The 17,464-nt window shown below is 44.5% G+C and overlaps 1 protein-coding gene across 1 annotated transcript; it reads right to left on the bottom strand.

Moving 5' to 3' along the window:
• Nucleotides 1-1,219: 1,219 nt before the first annotated feature.
• On the bottom strand, nucleotides 1,220-16,908 carry LOC120800335 (ectonucleoside triphosphate diphosphohydrolase 4-like). Its single transcript, XM_040146372.1, has 14 exons — nucleotides 16,676-16,908; nucleotides 15,375-15,482; nucleotides 15,026-15,214; nucleotides 13,141-13,367; nucleotides 11,306-11,357; nucleotides 10,734-10,837; nucleotides 10,529-10,588; nucleotides 10,150-10,298; nucleotides 9,507-9,673; nucleotides 8,746-8,947; nucleotides 8,228-8,347; nucleotides 8,024-8,109; nucleotides 6,367-6,528; nucleotides 1,220-5,472 (listed from the first exon to the last, which is right to left on the bottom strand). Exons 2-14 carry the CDS (start codon nucleotides 15,380-15,382, stop codon nucleotides 5,256-5,258), a joined length of 1,743 nt encoding a protein of 580 aa, XP_040002306.1. The 5' UTR covers nucleotides 15,383-15,482; nucleotides 16,676-16,908; the 3' UTR covers nucleotides 1,220-5,255.
• Between the last annotated feature and the right edge of the window lie 556 nt (nucleotides 16,909-17,464).

The following is a 17,464-nucleotide window of genomic DNA, read 5'->3' as shown; positions in this document are numbered from 1 at the left end:
GGGGTTACGTGCGGGACCACTTCTCGGCCGGCTGCACGGCCTTCCTTTTACGACAGGGGGGGGTGTTAGTTTTGAAAACCCCTGCATCGATTGAAAACGCGAGTCTAATCTACCAACAAACGTCCATACTCGTGTAACCTCTCACATACTAGCAGCCTGCGAGAGTTGTGCACGGTGCTAGCGTCCCGCGGGCGGACGGTAAGAGTTTAAACGACCTCCTGGGTTTTTCAGAACTAAAAAAAAAAAAAATCACCAGAGATTGGGAACACAGATGCTCGGCTCTCCGTCACAAATGTAGTGATGATGTATTATTTTTTTTATTTTTTTTTTTTGGGGGGGGGGGGCCTGAAACGCGCCCCGTGGCTTTAACCAAAACCAAGTCAGTCGTTTCTGTCGAGATCGACGGTGAGTGGAGATCAGAGGCCGGCCGTGGATGTGAGCAGGGAAAAAGGACGAAAACCTGATGTCTCATTATAAATGAAACGATACTTTGGTGTCAAAAAAAAAAAAAAAAAAAGACGGAATAATCACATCCCTGCCGGTTCTTTAATCTGTTGATAACGTGCTGAATGATGGGAGGAAAGGAAAAAACCCAAGAGACAAGAAACATTCCACAATGCCATGTCATATACTGTACAGCAACCCTTACTTCTCCTCCTCTGTTTTCCTCCCCTTCCTTCCCCGTCCTTCTGTCTCTCAGTAACCCAGTAATCACAGTACTACAGTAATACTTTGGACCTGTTAACACATTAACACATCTTTATGTACAACTCCTTTGTCAGTAAATAACCTTTAAGAAAATAGTTCCAAAAACAAAAAAACAAAAAAAAAATACAAGAAGTGCCGTACAAATAGAAGCCTAATATTTTTTGTTTTGGTTTTGTGTGAGTGTACTGTACACCTGTATAATGTATATTTTAATATTTATATGCAGCTGTTGTATTAAAGTATATTTTTAAAATAAAGATGGGGCCAGTGTTTCTTTAACGTGCATAGTAGCCAGTTTAGAAAAGATGGAGCACTTGCTGTGATTTTTTTTGTTTGGACAAAATGACTCCTGTGATGAAGGTAACGCTTGGTTACTGAACCTGATCAGAACCAGCCTTGAGACGCCGTTCTCCGAGGTAAAGCTTCCCTTTCCTTTCTGCAGATTGTTTTTTCGAGCAGTTTTCCTCAGGCAGTGAGGTGGCAGTGTGGTCCATCGAAGGTGTTTTCTGTCTTTTTTTTTTTTTTTTTTGTGTTTGTCTTCTGTTCCATTGTGGGATCAGCAGCTCATAAATGCTGCACAGCTCCCCCAGCAGGTCACAGGGTGTTACAGCAGCGGTTATGAAAGTGGCTTTTACGTAACTGCATCCTGAAGGAATGGAGGCAATGACTGCCCTTTGTAAACTGTGGTGTGTACTGGCGGTGATTGTTTTACAGGCTGGCAGCCGTTTCTCATCCAAACTCTTTCCAGTTCGGTGTTGACGAGCGCCAACTGCAGATCATTATCCTGCGTTACCTCTCGGGGCATTTCGGCCCCTAATGTCGTCTCACAGAAGAGGAGCTTTTATTCTGTCTCCCAGGCTGTACTGTTGCTGAAAAGGTCTGACAGTCAAAATCCCCACGAACCTCAGTTTCAGTTGCATCCTCGCGGGCTGTCTTTCCTGACTTTGTCTCCCTGTTACTCTGGCTAACCCCCGGCGTGTACAGTTTTTGTTGGAACTACTTTGTCCTGCAGAAACAGTCCCTTTCGGAGACTGAGAGCTCCGAGGCAGATATCTCAAAACCCGGGGCAAATAAAGCCAAAACTAGAACCAAGACTCGCTAGAGGTGAAATGAGAAAATAAGTCTTTTTGTTTGGTGAACCTTGGCTCTTTAGCCTCATCTGAAAACGAAAACGGTCTCCCCTCTAAGAATCACGCACGTGGCGTGAAACAGGAAACATTACTGAGGTTCAAAATTCATTCTTGACCTTGGAAACAGCAGATGAGAAAGTGACGGCACTGGAGCTTTCGATCATATCAGAAAATCCCCAGCAGCAGACGGAGCTTGCCAGCGAGTTGTAACTGTTCAAAATTTCGCTGTCCGCCGAGCACTCGAAGGGACTTCCCGTCCACGCCACTGTATGTTGGCTTAAACACTGACCTCCAGAACAGTTGCTAAATGGATCCTGTGGTGAGGTTGTTTCCTCAACTCTAACATTACTGTTTCCACAACGAGTCCCGAGAGCGTCTCACTCTCAACCTAAACTTAACAAGTTCTAAACTGTCTGACTGGTGGAACCAGTTGACTGGGCATCGAGGGCACATTTTCCCTGCCAGGCAGTGCTGGGGGCTTAATTGCCCATGCCCAACTAATTTTTCGCCGGGGCCAGGCCATCGAACACACCCTTTCCTGTCTGCAGCGGGTACAGCACACAGAACCAGCGAGAGTCAAAATGTATTACAAAGAGGTCCTTTATTGGACTGGAGCTGTGTCGTTTCACATCGATGTTAAAAGGTACCTTCATCAAAAACATCAAAGTCAAGTGTTCCCCTTCAGTGAACTGCTGTTCGACATTGCACGGTGCCCAGCTCTGAGACGGTCAAGACGCACTCAACCGTTGACCCCTCATCGGGAGACAGAAAGCAACCCACTCCGACACCAGGAGGAATCAGGAGGAGGTGGTCTTAAGTTTTTGATTCATTTGGACAATTGTGAGGTAAATGAGGACATCAGAAATAAAAAAAAAAAAAAAAAGAAAATGAATCTGTCAGAGCTCCAATTTCAGACTTTGGCTGCTGTGTCAGAAGCTTAGTGGTTCGGGGATAGAAGTGCAGACGAAGACAAAAGGTTACAAACTCACACTGACAGTCTGACAAGGTCGTGTCAGGACTCATCTGCGTCAGGACCAAGAGAAAAGAAAGGTGAACGAGTGGAATCACATTAGAAGATTTTACAAAGCAACGACCAAACGTTGACACCACAAAGACAGCTTTTTCAGTCCTCATCGTTTAAGCTGATGAATCGGGACACGAAAAAGAAAAGAAAAATACTCGACACATTATTTAACTTCTCAGGAAGTTTCAGCAGGTGCTTCTCAGACACATATTTTGCATCGTCATGGTTGTTGCACAGCTGTAATCAGTCTGTCAGCGCATAACACGATGCCATGACTCACTGGAAAAACAAAACAAACAAAACAAAAAAAACCCCAAAACAACCAAAACAGTGGTTTCCTTTACAGCCATAAAATACAGTAGACATAAAAACCCGATAAAACAGACCCTTTTTTCTCAGGGTAAGGCTTCTTTCCTCAAAAATGGCTTTAAATCAGTTCATTTTGAAAACCATATGAAATGTTCAACATATGCTGAGACTGTTCCCACGGGATGAGACCAGATTCTTCCCTTTTGTAGACTTATTGCATTTAGAAATCAGGCGGCATTTGCTGACACGAGGCCTCCAGGGTCTTCGTCTGTTTTCAGCGCCTTTCGTCCAAACGCTGAGCAGATCGCTCAGCTTATTACAGCTAGAAACGCCTCTTGGCTCTGTCTTTGCTCCGATAGAGATCTGGGCCGGACGGGGGCCTTGGCAGGACAACAGTGGCATTCAAGTATCAAAGCGCAATCCGAGGCCGGAGCCCCGCAGATTTATGACTTGTCGCCAGGATCAGACGCAAAAGTCACACGTACTTGTTAAAAGGGGGGGGGACGACAGTGATGTGTAAGACGGATCTGGACACACAAATGGCCACGTGAGACACATGGGAACGATTGGGAGACTCTACATGCAGCTGTCAGTCAAAACAGTAAAAGTGTTACACGGACATTTTTTTCCCCTAAGACCCTTGTGTCAAGTTTATCTGCGGCATGGTGCCAAAGGGGACAGGTCTAAGTCACAGGGGTTGTCGGGGTTGTCAGGCCGGGCCCAGCTTTCTCGAGTCAGCCACTAAACCCAGCTGTGCCTTGACGTGAATGCCAACAATTAGCGTGGTAACATGCACCGCTGCTTCCGTCACATCACGCGCCGACGCGCCAATACGTCGCACGTTACGTGGCATTTCAGCTCCGGTGACATCCGAGTCCGGATTACGACTGGAAGACTTTCACGGAGGTTCTGACAGAAGCGACTCGACACTTATGAAGAAGCCTTTCTGCCAACGAGGCAGGCGCGGAAGTTGCTGTGCGGTCACCTGTTCCCTGCATCATCCAGTCGTGTATGTCCATGACCTACCGCGTGTCTCACAGTGGGCCGTCCATGTAGACACCGGGCGCTCACTCAGTGTGCGTGCGTACGACGACGCCCTGCACCCACGCCGCCACGCTGCCGCTTGCTCTCAGAAGTTCTGGATCCTGTGTTAGCATTTAGCTGTATGTGAACTCTGAACGTTTTTAACGGCCGTTCGCGTTTAGAAAAAAAACAAAACCGTTGCGTATCTCAGTCAGGGTTTAGGGTTCCTGAGCTCAGGGACAGTCTGTGTCGAGCTGGCTCAGATTTGTTCGTCACGATCAATGATTAAAAAACACACGAGAGGCCCGGACTAAAATGAAGTTGCCTGAAGATCCCGTATGAAATGAGCGCAGCTAATACTGGCATGGCGGAAACCTATTTTAGCCTTAGTCTCATTTGTTTCAAACCAGAAAAAGATAAATCAATGTTGTAAAAATGTGAATCCTAATAGGGTCAACGCGTACGATTTGCTTTTTCTGTCCCATGTGCCTTCACGTAACTTGTCCTGGATGGATGTCGAATCCCCAACAAGCCCGGATTGCTATGCTCTATGTCCTCTGGCAGGGTTTATTACCGCCGGTGCCTCCTCGCTCAGCCGCAAAGACGTTCACCATGAAACCAGATCCGGGTTCACCGTCCAGACGGCCGTGAAACTAGAAACTAGATCTTAGAGGAAATGGGTTGCATTTGATCCTGCGATGCAGAGGTGATTCCTTTCATCCAAAACCGTCTTGAAGAGAAGAAAAAGTGAAACCCAGAGAACATTTCTCCAATCTGAGATGCGCTCTGTGTTTAAAGCTGCACAATCAAAGAACATACAGAGCCGTTTGATTTCCAGGCTCATTAAACTGCCTCTGTACTGTGATGTTTTTCCAGGCAGTAAACTCTTACCTCTTTGCTTACACCCTCGGCTGGTGAGTAATTATCAGGATCCTCATTAACCTTCCTCTATACTCACATCCTTTAGTTTTGAATCTATGGTTTCAGTGAGTCAGAAATGTCACGGGGTAAGAAGATCCTGCCGGTTTTCAGTCGGGAGCCTCCTGACACGGACGCATCTCTCAGGGGAGGAGGGCCTCTCCCTCCTCGGCCCAGAGGAGGTTCAGGGCCTCGGCCTGCCTCTGCTCCCGCTGGTGGATCCTCCGGAGGCGCAGGATGTAGAGCAGGATGGCCAGCACCACGACCAGGATGCAGAGCGAGAACAGGTGGTGGTTGTAGACGAAGGAGGAGCGCAGCCAGCTGGGGTGGCTCTGCCGCAGCGTTTCCTGGGGCAGGTCCCTGGAGGAACGCAAGGGTGGCAGAGGAGGACATGAACAGACCCGCCGGCGCACGTTTCATACAAGAAAACACAAAACCTCTGATCCCGATGAACACAGCGAAAAACAACACGTTCTGTGCGTTTCATTTAACAGAAAAACCAAAGTCATCCATTTGTCCCACGCACTGTTTCTCTGTAGAAAAATCTTTCCACAACCTGCGCGTTTTGAGGTTCAGTTGATCAGAGCTCATTGAGTCACTGTGTTCATTGTCTTAGCGACTCTCTACGCAAAGTGACTGGCATTATGTGAACTAAACAGACGGACCTTTTTTTTTTTGGGAAACACGTTACTGGTGAATCTATATCAGGAGCATTCGTTTTCGAACTCCTTCAGGTGAACAGCCTCTTCCATCGCCTTATTAAACAGCAACTTTAATTCTGCCCCGGGGGGTTTATGTCACACTCTGCACGGTTCTCTGAGCAAATTTGCATATTGTGATTTGTTTCCTGAACCACAGGGTGAAAAGGTGACGCAGCAGAGGGCCGGAAGGACCGGTTGCTTCACATCAAAAACTCCCTCTTGTTTTTACATTGTTAAGACTAAAGTCATACCAATTTTCCTCGAAAACATTCAAGTCCACTTTATTTACATCGCGCCAAATCTCAGGGCACTTTTCATGTAGAGCAGGTCTAGACCGAACTCCTTTTAGTTATATTTACAGAGACCAACAATTCCTCTAAATAATGATTATAGATATTATTGTAATTAATATTAATAGATGATAATCACAACATTTGAAGCACTGGGTGTTGAGCAGGATCGTGGGGGCAGTAGGAAGTTGGAAGTTTTGCTGGAAGATGCTGGAAGATACTGTCTGTGTGTCTGTGTGTTTGTGTTGTAATGAGGGGGTTACCTGAGAGGCAGGAAGCGGGTTTTGAAAAGGATGGCTCCCAGAGTCCACTGGACCTCCTTGTCATAAACCAGCTGGGCTGTTTTCAGACTCAGGTAGTCGGTGGGGAAGCGGAAACCAGAGTGCAACACCTCGTACATCCAGGCCGACTTGAAGCACTGATACCTGGGTTATCAAGAGCAGCATAATGGGTCAAAAGGGGGCAAATTGAACAGGTCCAGGAACTCTGTAAGCCTGCAAAGGGGACAGTGAATATGGGTGTGTTGCACGGCTGCACCTTCAGCAGTCTCAGAGCTACAGTTCTAGTCCAACCTGTGCCACCCGCAGGCAAGAGGCAGCAGTTTACACCTGCAGATGGAGACGTTCCAGTGACCACGTCAAGCAAAAAAAGTACTTACCTTCGGCGATTTTGACATTTGCCACCTGCAGACAAAAAGTATTAACAGCTGCCTTTATTTTCTCTTTTTTTAAATCTGCTGTTGAGTTTTTGCAGTTTTTTATTTAATATTTTAAAAAATTGAATAATTGTTCAAATATAAACTGAAGCACATTTTCAGACCCTCTGTCCTCCAGGAACCTGGACCTGGTTACTTTGGAGGGGGAGGGAATAACAAAATTATTAACACGGGATGGTTAAGTTCTGCTGACTTTGGCTGTGACTTCCCCAACTACAAACTTGAGTGTTACTGAAACCAGAGAGGACTGGGAACAAGATGGCAGCGTGCACACATTTTTTGTTCTAGCAGTTTATTGGTACCCAGCACCTGCAGAAAATCTCTGGATGAGCTTGTGCCTCACTGATGATCGCCCGTTACTGAAATCATTCATCCCTGTTCACTGGCAGAACAGCTGACTCTGACTATTTCTCCAGAGAATTAAAACTCAGGGTCGGTTGTTCATTTTCTGGAGAAATAGTCGGAGCCAAATGTCTCTTACTGCTGAGCCTGGTTCATTATTTACAAAGCGAAAGAAATTATATAATCATTCACAAAAATCCTCAAAATATTTGGTGTTTTATAGCCATTAGCTGAATGGAATTTCGGTATTTCACATCCACTGCAGGTTTGAGTGACTGAGTTTTGTTTTTTTTGGCTGACTGGTACAAGTACACAAACCTGAATCACATGTTTACACAGAAGCTTTCTTTGCATGTAGGTGGTGATATTGACGTGTCTACATCTGCAGGTCTAAACAGGTGTTGCTACTTTCCATTGCTATTGGTTTTCAAGTGTAAGGACCAGTCTGAGAACGACTGAACAGCTCCTCCTGGTGGACAATCTGCAGCTTGCTACGTGCATCTGTAACGTGCTTTGCATTGAAACCTATCGGGCTTATGTTACACCAGCCACCACTAATTCTGCTTCTGACTATTTGTCACTGATTCCTATGACAGCTCCAAACATTATTTGGAAAAATGGCACACACACACACACAAGAGATCCGTTCTCAGACAACGCATTTGAGATGACAAGAGTGTCTGTGCTTTGCTTGGAATAAACGGGAGAACTAGGTGGTGACAGTCTTGGCTGCGCGGAGAAGGAAAACCAGCATCACCTACAGAAACCCAAACTCGACACGGACACCGAGAAAGATGTGTTTCACCGGAGTCTTCGTGGCTCTGATGAAGACTCTAGTTCTGGGCGAAGAGAGCTGAACCTACTTGAGTCTGCTGATGTCGGCCTGCTGAGCGAAGAGCTGGTTGTCCAGTCGCTTTTTCAGTGTCGACCACTTGGTGGAGCAGTAGTCCTGGCAAACAAACCAAAAACAAACCACCGGTAAACTTTCCATCAACAAACAAAAACCTCAGCCCAATTACTTCTTTAACAGCCTCTACACTGCATAACGGTGTTGTGTTTGTGGTTACCGTGGCAGCTCGGGAATACTTGGCACTGTCGTACTGTCCTCCTATCCTCAGCACGTCCTCCATACAGTAATAAAACTCCGAAAAGCCGTAGAACTCGCTGTTGCTGAAGTTGATGGGAGCCTGAAATTAAAAAAAAAAAAAAAAAAGCAAGTTTATTTTGTGGCTTTTCTGCTGTATGAGACAACTGGCGAGAGAGAATGTGAAGGGAATTGATTTTGGTCTTTATTTGTAAATAAACAGGGACATTTGACATTAACAAACATCACTGTGAATATGCTGTTTAGCCTAAAGCTAGTTTTTAATGAGTAGACATTACTAATAATAATTACCCACTTATTTTAAAGGTAAAATGTGTGACTCTTAATTGATGTTTGCACGCACCCTGCTATGTCTGAGTAAGAGGAGTGACAACAATATTTACCCCAGAAGTTAAACTCTCATAAAAGCAATGCTAACTAGCTTAGCGTTGACATGAGAGCTCACTCACAAGTGAAGCAAGCACTTGAAATGAGTCGTACCTGATATACACCCCCGGGGGACATGGTGCCGTTGTGGAGGCCCAGGAAGGGCTGTACAGCTTCCTGACATCGGGCCCAGTCGCCCTGACCCCTCAGGTACAAGGTGCGGTTGTCCCTGACAACTGTGTCCGACAGGCCCACCGGCAGACACGGGTCCAGGTACGGTTTGTCCTCAAACAGGCCTGTCTGTGTAGTTAGAAACCTGGACAAACAGGAACGCCAAGAACATCATTTAAAGAACCCTTAGGTAGTGTTCGCTACTCACTGATGTACGCGAGACCAGAAGAACTAAACCACGAGGAAGAGGTCCCGAAGTAACAGCGAGTCCGCGGCTCGATCGTAGATTATTTAGATAATGACTGAGTCCGAATTAAATACCGCAGAGTTCATCAGACGAAGCATCAAGCAACAAGATTTATTTACCATATTCGTGTGGAGATATTACTTTGATTGGTAGAAACAACAGATTGCCAGGACTGACCGGCCTTTAAACTACATTTTACATAATTTAACCATCGGGCTGGATTTCACAGGGGAAAAAAAAAAAAAAAAAAAAAGTGAATACTGACTGGGGGTTGTGGGAAACGTAGTCCTCATTTTGAATAACAATAATAATATTACTGGTATGAGACCAGTCATCTGGACCATGTTCTCAATAAGTTATTTAGGTAAATGCAATTTTTAAAAAACAATAGAGCAGCTATAAACATTCAAGGACATACACTGTGGCCCAAACAACAGTACGCTGTGTGTGTCTGAACCTGTTCTGGGCGAGCGTCTTGTTGACCAGCTGGTCCTCGTAGCGCTGCCTGGCCATGTTTCCCCCGAAGCCCAGGAACGTGGTGACATAGACCCGGTACACGTGTTGCGTGTGCTCAACGTCGCATCCCAGGTTAAACTCAGCGAGAACGCTCTTCCCCGCCTCCTCCTGGAAAAGCAGACACTGAGAGATGACGCCGCTGCCGACAAGAGCGGCTGTCTAGATAACCGCTAGGGCTCAGCAAAATCAGGGATTTCTTTTATATCAATAATATACAGAAAACTATTTGGCGACTATCACGATAGAGGATTGATCATTTAAGTTATTCTTCAAGCGAACATGCCGAATATTTGATGGCTTCAAGTTCTCGGGAAACTGAAATTTTGGGGGTTTCGCACACAAAACAAGACATTTGATGACGTCACTTTTCGGATCTGGGATCAATTGATCGGCATTTTTTCAAAGTTTTTTTTTTTTCCTCCAATGTTTTATAGACTAAATGATTCAATCAAGAAAATAATCAGCCGATTAACTGAACACTGGAAATAAACGTCAGTTGCAGCCCTAATCGATAACAGTTCTCCGGTGTTAGGAGTTCACACAGTTACTCCTGCAGGGACAGATGTCTCACTGCGCCTCCTTACCTCCTGGGGTGAGTTGAAGGTGATGGCACTGGGCACCTCGTAGGCAATCTGCAGTGAAGCTCCACCCATATCCATGATCCCCACTGTACGCCGCCTGCTGATTGGCTGCTGGTTCTGAGACCCAGTTGTCACCTCGACTGTGGCGTCCTCTGAGAAGATTGAACAATTTTTGCAAAGTCGTGATTTGATTATCGGTCAACTGTTAGGGAATAATAACACTGAATACATAACTGAGAGGTATTATTTGTATCGTTTATTTTACACTTGTTTAAAAAGGAGTATTTCACATCTGGAGAAAGTGGCACAGAAAACCCAAACACTGCATAAAGCAGACATTAGTGTCCGTTTCAGATACGTCTTGTTATACCTTCACACTCACCCTCGTCAGTGTGATCAAAGCGGCCCAGCACAAAGTTAATGCCAATCCATGCATACACTCCTTTGGGGTTGAGAGGCGGCAGGAACAAGTCATCACAGCCATGACGGAAACACACAAAGACAGGCAGGCAACAACCGTTTAACAACCAAATCCAGTATCGGCAAGTAACACCGTAGTAAAAAAAAAAAAAAGTCTGTCCTCTCACCCTCCTGCTTCCCAGAGATGACCTCAGCATGTGAACTGGAAAACAGGAAATCAAACTCCAAGGGCACATCAGTGACCAGGTCCTCCAAGATAGCCGCCTGTTGGCTACACATGTGGAGAAGTACAGCATATGCAGTACAGGACGTATACAGCTCGGCACAGCGTGACATTTTGAGATTTTACACACTACAAATCGAAGAAAAGTGAGGTCTGATACAACAGCTCTGCCATTAATACCAAATCTGTGAATGTTATTTTCTGATGAGACAAAGACTAAAAAAAAAATGAAGCGCGTAGTTCGCATTTCGGTGTTTCTCTTTCTTTGTAAAATAACAGGAAGGGTGATCGTTTTAGCAGTGATCCTTCAAAGCTAGGATGTCAGAGCTTCCCTGAATTCACCACTTGAGACTAGGAAAAGAAAATTGGTATTACAGAAAAACATATACTATATGTATTATATCATAATCTGAAAATTGTTATTGGATTCCAAGTGTACCCACACTCCCATTAGAGCAAACTACTTTTTTTACATAATTTTTTTAGAATAGATTTTTCACATGCTTTTCTACCTACCTATCTGGTAGTAGCCTCATGCCAGCAGTGCAGAGGATGCATGTGGAGATACCTGTAGCCTCGCCAGCGTGAGATATTTCAGCACAATCAGGCAAAAGAGGACAACGTGTTTCAGATACAGCTAGACGCATATAGAAGGCTAATTATAACGCCCACACAGAAATGAAGAGGCTCTCTAATGCTGCCAAGACTGAAAAAGGGGTCATCATGAATCATGGGCTAAAAAAAAGAAAAAAAGAACTAAAATGCAGTTTGGTTCAGAGAAGCCGACCGGACATTTCATGCAAACGGTCACTTCGTTTATTTTGTCTGGAGCTTATGCTGAGTAGCCATTCATGGATTCACGTTTCTAGTAATGTTTCCGAGGACAGCGGCTCTGAAAATGTGGCTCGTACAGATTTCACTGGGTTGAACTCCGGTTAAGCATTTCAGAAAAATATGACATTTATTTTAGATTTGCACTGCATTTGAAAATAGTCGGGTTTTTTTTTTTGTTTGTTTTTTAAAAACAAACATTTTTGATAAAAATCTGGTTATTGAAGAACTGAAAATAAAATGACTTGTCAACACTCTCCTGTGGCCAAAATATCCAATGGAGATACTGTTGCTAAATCATCTCAATCATTAAGTGTCTTTCGCATTTCTTTCCCGTTACTCATCGGTCAACACGCATGCCGACACACAAATATCTACGATAGGTTAATATCGGCCAGTAATATCAATCAGCCTGATTTAGCTGGAATAAAACTACAAATGCAAATGAATAACGAAAACAAATTCATTTGGATTCTTTAATCCCTCGATACTAAATGATCATAAATGCAATATCTGACTAGTCAGCGTTCTTATCGTGTAGCCGACACCGCCTGTCGTGAAAACACAGCAAAGGGGACAAGTGCTTCCATAAAAGGTTGTTACTGCGTGTGATGGGCCAGGGTTCAAAATGCCACGTAGCGTTTAACTGCTGCTCCTGAACAAACACAGTGAATCTAATCCGTCTGCCGTGACTGAGATAAAAAAAAAAAAAAAAAAGTAACAGGGACTGAATGGTTTTTACCACGGGTATTACACTAACGTCATCAGAAACACTGCTCTTGAGGAACATCTCACCTAAAAATGAAACGAGCAAGTTTGCCATAAAAAGGAAGGGGAAAAAAAAAAAAGTCCTTCCAGTTTCTGTTTGCCATGAATGTTCTCTCCTATCTCTTTCACACGCTCTGCCTTTCACTTCACGGCCGCGAGCCAAAGGGTACAGACAATGATAAGTATAATCCTCATGTTGGCACCAAAATGTTCGACAACACGGCGAGTGAGTTCAGAATAACTCTCTGCCTCTCAATGGCACCATTGGAGAAAAAACAAAAAACGAGAAACAAGGCCCCAGGAACAGTTTGCGACACAGAAGCAGAATTTTAAGTCCTTTCCATTTCTTCAGAATTTGCTCTGTATGTATAATTTCGGTGGAAGTGTTAGACAATTAAAACACTGCAATTAAATATATTGAGCAACGGAGAGCTGCTGCTTTTGTCTTGGCTGAATCTTGATCATAAACTGTTCCATTTCCTTTCCCAGACTGCGCTGGAAAGAATGAGTTTGTAACGCACAAAAGGAGCTACAGCCGTTCACGGATGACCATCGAAACATTTGTGCATGAACATAACGAGCTCTCAGCAGACCAAGAGCCAGGCTTTGTCTGCCTATTGGTTCGTTTGTGCGTTAGACTTTTTGCAAGGCAGCAAATCAAATGAAGATGTTACGGGATGAAACTTAAAAATCTAACACACACACACAATAGTTTTATAGAGAGAGCAAACGGTGTGACAAACTCCACTAACGGCCGAGCTCCACTTCCTCACCAGGTTTGATCTTCTTGACGACAGGTTTGTGGTCGTGGTCCTTCATCTGTCGGATGTCCAGCAGCGTGTGGGGGTTCCCGCTGTGGCGGGGCCAGTAGTACACGAAGACCCGAGAGCCGCTGCTGCCGCAGTCCACCACGATCCCGTAGTTCAGAGCAGGGTTGAGGACATCGGTGGCCTCCATGGACTCTGCGATGGAGAGGTACCTGGAGGAGAACCGACATTTTGAAGCTGAAGAATATATTCTTGCTCGTTTATTAATGTTTATAAACTGTACGTGGACAAAGCATGACTAATTATCAAACATGCCTGAGAAATTTGTTACAAAAATACAGATCCACCTAAATAAGCAACCTTAGACTTGGTAAATCATTCACATCTTAAAATAGACACAAATTATGTTTTTGTTTTTTTTTGTTTTTTTTTAAATGGCACCAAGTGTGTCGGGTCCTTCATAAAACCACAACACAGTCACAAACCCCGAGGTCCTCGTATGTACTATACTTAAATATCAAAGTTGTTTTCTAAAATGACCACTGCATCAGGAACCTTTACTTCCTACTCTGTTATTCGTGGATGTTCAGTGTTCATACTACGTTCTCCCTCCCATCGATACCATTCTTGAAAAACAAGTGTGATTAAGTGCGGCTCCATGACAGTCGCTGGTACAGCTTTTAATTCACAGCGGTGACACCCACGCAGCATATTCAATATACTGTGCGTGGCTCTAAAATCCGTGAGCAAACAGCAGGCGTAAAACATTTGAGATGCCAGAGGGTCTGGGAGCGACTGCACGCGAGGAACAACAGCGGCGCTCCCCTCCCTTTAGTTCATCTCTACTTTGTGTGAGTTTATTAAAATGCACACAAAGACACACTTGAATGCAGACAGGACCTGTTGTCGGGGCGTTGGAAATAAAACTACAGAGTTCCTTTAACTCATATAAATCATCTCTGCATTCTTATCTGCCCTTGGTTGCCGGAGAGAGCACCTGCAGTCGGTCTCACAAACTGTCACTTCAGGTCACTTTGAGCTGTCTGGCTTCAAAAAAACACATTGGACAACCGATCTCACAAACATGGTTATCAAGTGGCTCTGTTCACCGAGGGCTTTCCAGTCCAGCCATGACTACATCGGGTTTACACAAAAGAAGAGGTTTGTGATAAACAGCCCATCACATGACGGGAACATTTATTACAGAAAGCCTGTACTTTTACATACTTTAAAACTTCGAGGTTGCGTGAGGTGGCTCAAAACCCAAGTCGCACGTCCTCCCTGTACACCCTATTAGAATGAGTCCACATTCAGACTAAAACAACGTCTTTCTTCCCCATAAACTGAGCTTTTTCCAAAAACAGCCAGAGTCCATAATCATCTTAAAATGGCAGCTCATTTTCTCAGTGGGTTCAGAGCGAACAGAGCTTTTCCAAAATAACGATGTAAACCAGTCCAGTGAGGGTCAGGACCTGTGAGCCAGTGAAGTTACGAAGACAACCTTTGGTTGCCTCTAACTTCCTCTCCGATTGCTGATTTAAATGTCAGTATCGCCAAATACAGAGCAGAGCTGTTGAACCTGAATTTATGTTGACTTTTATTCGATGACTTTGCAAATACAAAATAACGATTTTACCACCGCAGCACAGCAGCCAGGGAAACACTGTCAGTTAAAATATAGTTTTTATGGGCCGCAATCAATTAACTATTTCATACTCGAAAAATATTCGAATGAAAATACTATATAGTGAACATAAGTGAAGACCAAACATATACATTTGCTCTAAATGACAGTTTCACCTCAAAATTTTCAAAAAAAATGTATGTGGGCCCCAGCAATCCCCAGCAATCCCCATGTCCCTCCACTCACTTGTTGACTCGGGCCCCAGGCCGTTGCCGGGGGCCCCACAGCAGTCTCTGGTTGGTCCCCAGGAGGAAGAGAGCGGAGGTGATGAAGAGCAGCAGCAGCAGCAGCAGCAGCCTCTGTCTGGGAGCGCAGCCAAGAGACAGCAGGGACACGCTGCAGTACCAGGAGGCCGGCAGGCAGGACAGAGTGATCCTGCGGAGGAAGAAAGCCCAGCAAAAAAAAAAAAAACTACAATAAACACGGTGGAGTGCGACTAACTTTAATCAGATATTGCTACAGCACACATTATAGAGTGTCAAACATCAGGGCTGGTCGAGAGTTTTCTGATAGAGGCCGTTATCGGGTTTATCACCTTGCCATAAGTCTCGCGTCGGCAAAAACACAAGATGTCACAGTCGTCACCTCATGGCGCCCGCAGTCCGATTAGGGTCCTGGTCCTGAGTTGTGACTTTTTCTCTGCCTGAAGTGAAGAGCAGGGGGGGAAAAGTCTCAATACCGATTAACAGTGACTGACCTTCATAATTCAAGCGGGTGAGACGAACACAAGATAATTTTACCTAATTTAAAAAAATAAAATAAGCTGTTACTCTGGGACTTTCAGAGTGTGTCTGGCACTCAGTATCACTTTCAGATGTACTGTGGTTACTGTGTAGGGATAAGGAACACTACATAAAGTAATTCCCATCTACGGCCATCACTCTTTGCAGCTAGTCTCCTCTTTCCCTGTCGGGAAAGTGGACTCCTCTCGTACTCCGCTTCTGTTCTTACAACCAGAAAAGACTGCGAATTGATCAGTCGTTAATCTTTCCAGCACTGTCTGCTGTTCTCCTGCACTTTTCCTTGTATTTTATTATATATATAGATATATATATAGATATATGTATTGACTTGAGGAAACCGTGACACTATTTTCACCACGTTCTGAAATTTCATGAGCCAGACAACAACTAGATTAATCAAGAAATCAATATCCAGATCAATCCACGATGAAAGTGATCACCAGCTGCGGCCTCTGCGGTCGCGGCCCTAACTATCGTTTTGCAGTGTATATCCGAGTCCTAGTCCCAGTCTTGGTTGTTCTCTATTCACTGTTTCTATATCGTTTTTAATTAGTAGCGATGTTTAGGGCTGCAGCCAACGATTATTTTCATCATCGATCGTCCATAAAATGGCAAATAAAAAGAAATGCCCGTCAGTTTCCCAGATTACCCCCAACTTAACCTACTGCCCCTATAAAATAACCGTGCTTTACTTTCTGGAAATCCTCTATCTCCTTACGGTCTAACCTCCGCGATAGTTTCAAATTACCCTGTGGTATTTGTGTGACATCCCTCTGACTACTTTAGTATTACTTCGGCTATTTTTTTATTTATTTTATTTTCCCCCATACGGGCCATTATGAAGCGGATAACCGGCTTATCTACCAGTTATATAAGATGACGCTGTTGCATAAAAACGGAGTAGCCGGACTGTTGGACGGAACAAACACCGCGCAAAGATCGACATTTTATACACTATCCCCGTTAGCTCCCTCACTCACCACCAACGCATCTACTAGTGTGGCAACTGGTACCGGCTAACGGTGCGTTTGGGAACTACGTACGGGAACGTTGCCGCGTATCCGTGCGCTATCGCTCCCTGACATAAACTTACCTCGGGAAGCCTCTCGTCCGCCGTGACCCCAAACTCCGTCAGGGAAAATCTGTGTTGCTCCTCTTCGACGGCGACAAAGGCGATGAAGCGTCCTCTTGTCTTGCTGGACTTCACTGGGCCGACTGTGAGTGACGACAACGGGCCGAAGAAAGAGGAAATGACCGAAAAAAGTCCGGCTGCCTTCCGGTCGGCCCGTGGAGCACGTCACCTACCACGTCATTTGGGGAACGGCGGCCGCGTTCGGGTGCTGTAGGAAAAATGAGACCTCATGTGAACTACCTGTCAAAGTGGAGGCTTAGAATTGGGAGAACCAAAAACACTCATTTCTGACTTTTTTGTACTGCCATCCTATAGTTTATATTATATTATATTATATTATATTATATTATATTATATTATATTATATTATATTATATTATATTATATTATATTATATTATATTATATTATATTATATTATATTATATTATATTATATACCTTTCTCAGTATAAAGAGGATCTGCACTACGTTGAGGGGTCAGTCTTGCACATTTAACACTAGAGGAGGTCATTCCTGCCCGCTGCCATCACTCTGTACGATGATTCTCCTCTGCGTCGGGAGAAGGGACTCCTCTGACAGAATAGTTTTTCCGTGTAACAGGACAGACTGCTCACGTGGGCTTTTTGTATCACATCTGGTATATATCAGATTAATCTGATCTTTCAAGGTATGTGCGGCTCTATGCATTATATATCCACCTGACATGCACTAATGTACAGTGTATTATAGTATATTATATTATCACCAAT

This window comes from Xiphias gladius, chromosome 15, assembly GCF_016859285.1.
Source record: "Xiphias gladius isolate SHS-SW01 ecotype Sanya breed wild chromosome 15, ASM1685928v1, whole genome shotgun sequence".
Taxonomy (NCBI): domain Eukaryota; kingdom Metazoa; phylum Chordata; class Actinopteri; order Istiophoriformes; family Xiphiidae; genus Xiphias; species Xiphias gladius.
This window is presented reverse-complemented; position numbering and strand designations above follow the sequence as displayed.

What these genes read in the sequence shown, in the direction of transcription:
- LOC120800335 (XM_040146372.1), bottom strand. An exon ending in ATGAGGCTACTACCAGATAG is followed by an intron (nt 10,838 to 11,305) that starts GTAGGTAGAAAA and finishes CCACATGTGTAG; the next exon opens with CCAACAGGCGGCTATCTTGG. An exon ending in CTTTGATCACACTGACGAGG is followed by an intron (nt 10,299 to 10,528) that starts GTGAGTGTGAAG and finishes CAATCTTCTCAG; the next exon opens with AGGACGCCACAGTCGAGGTG.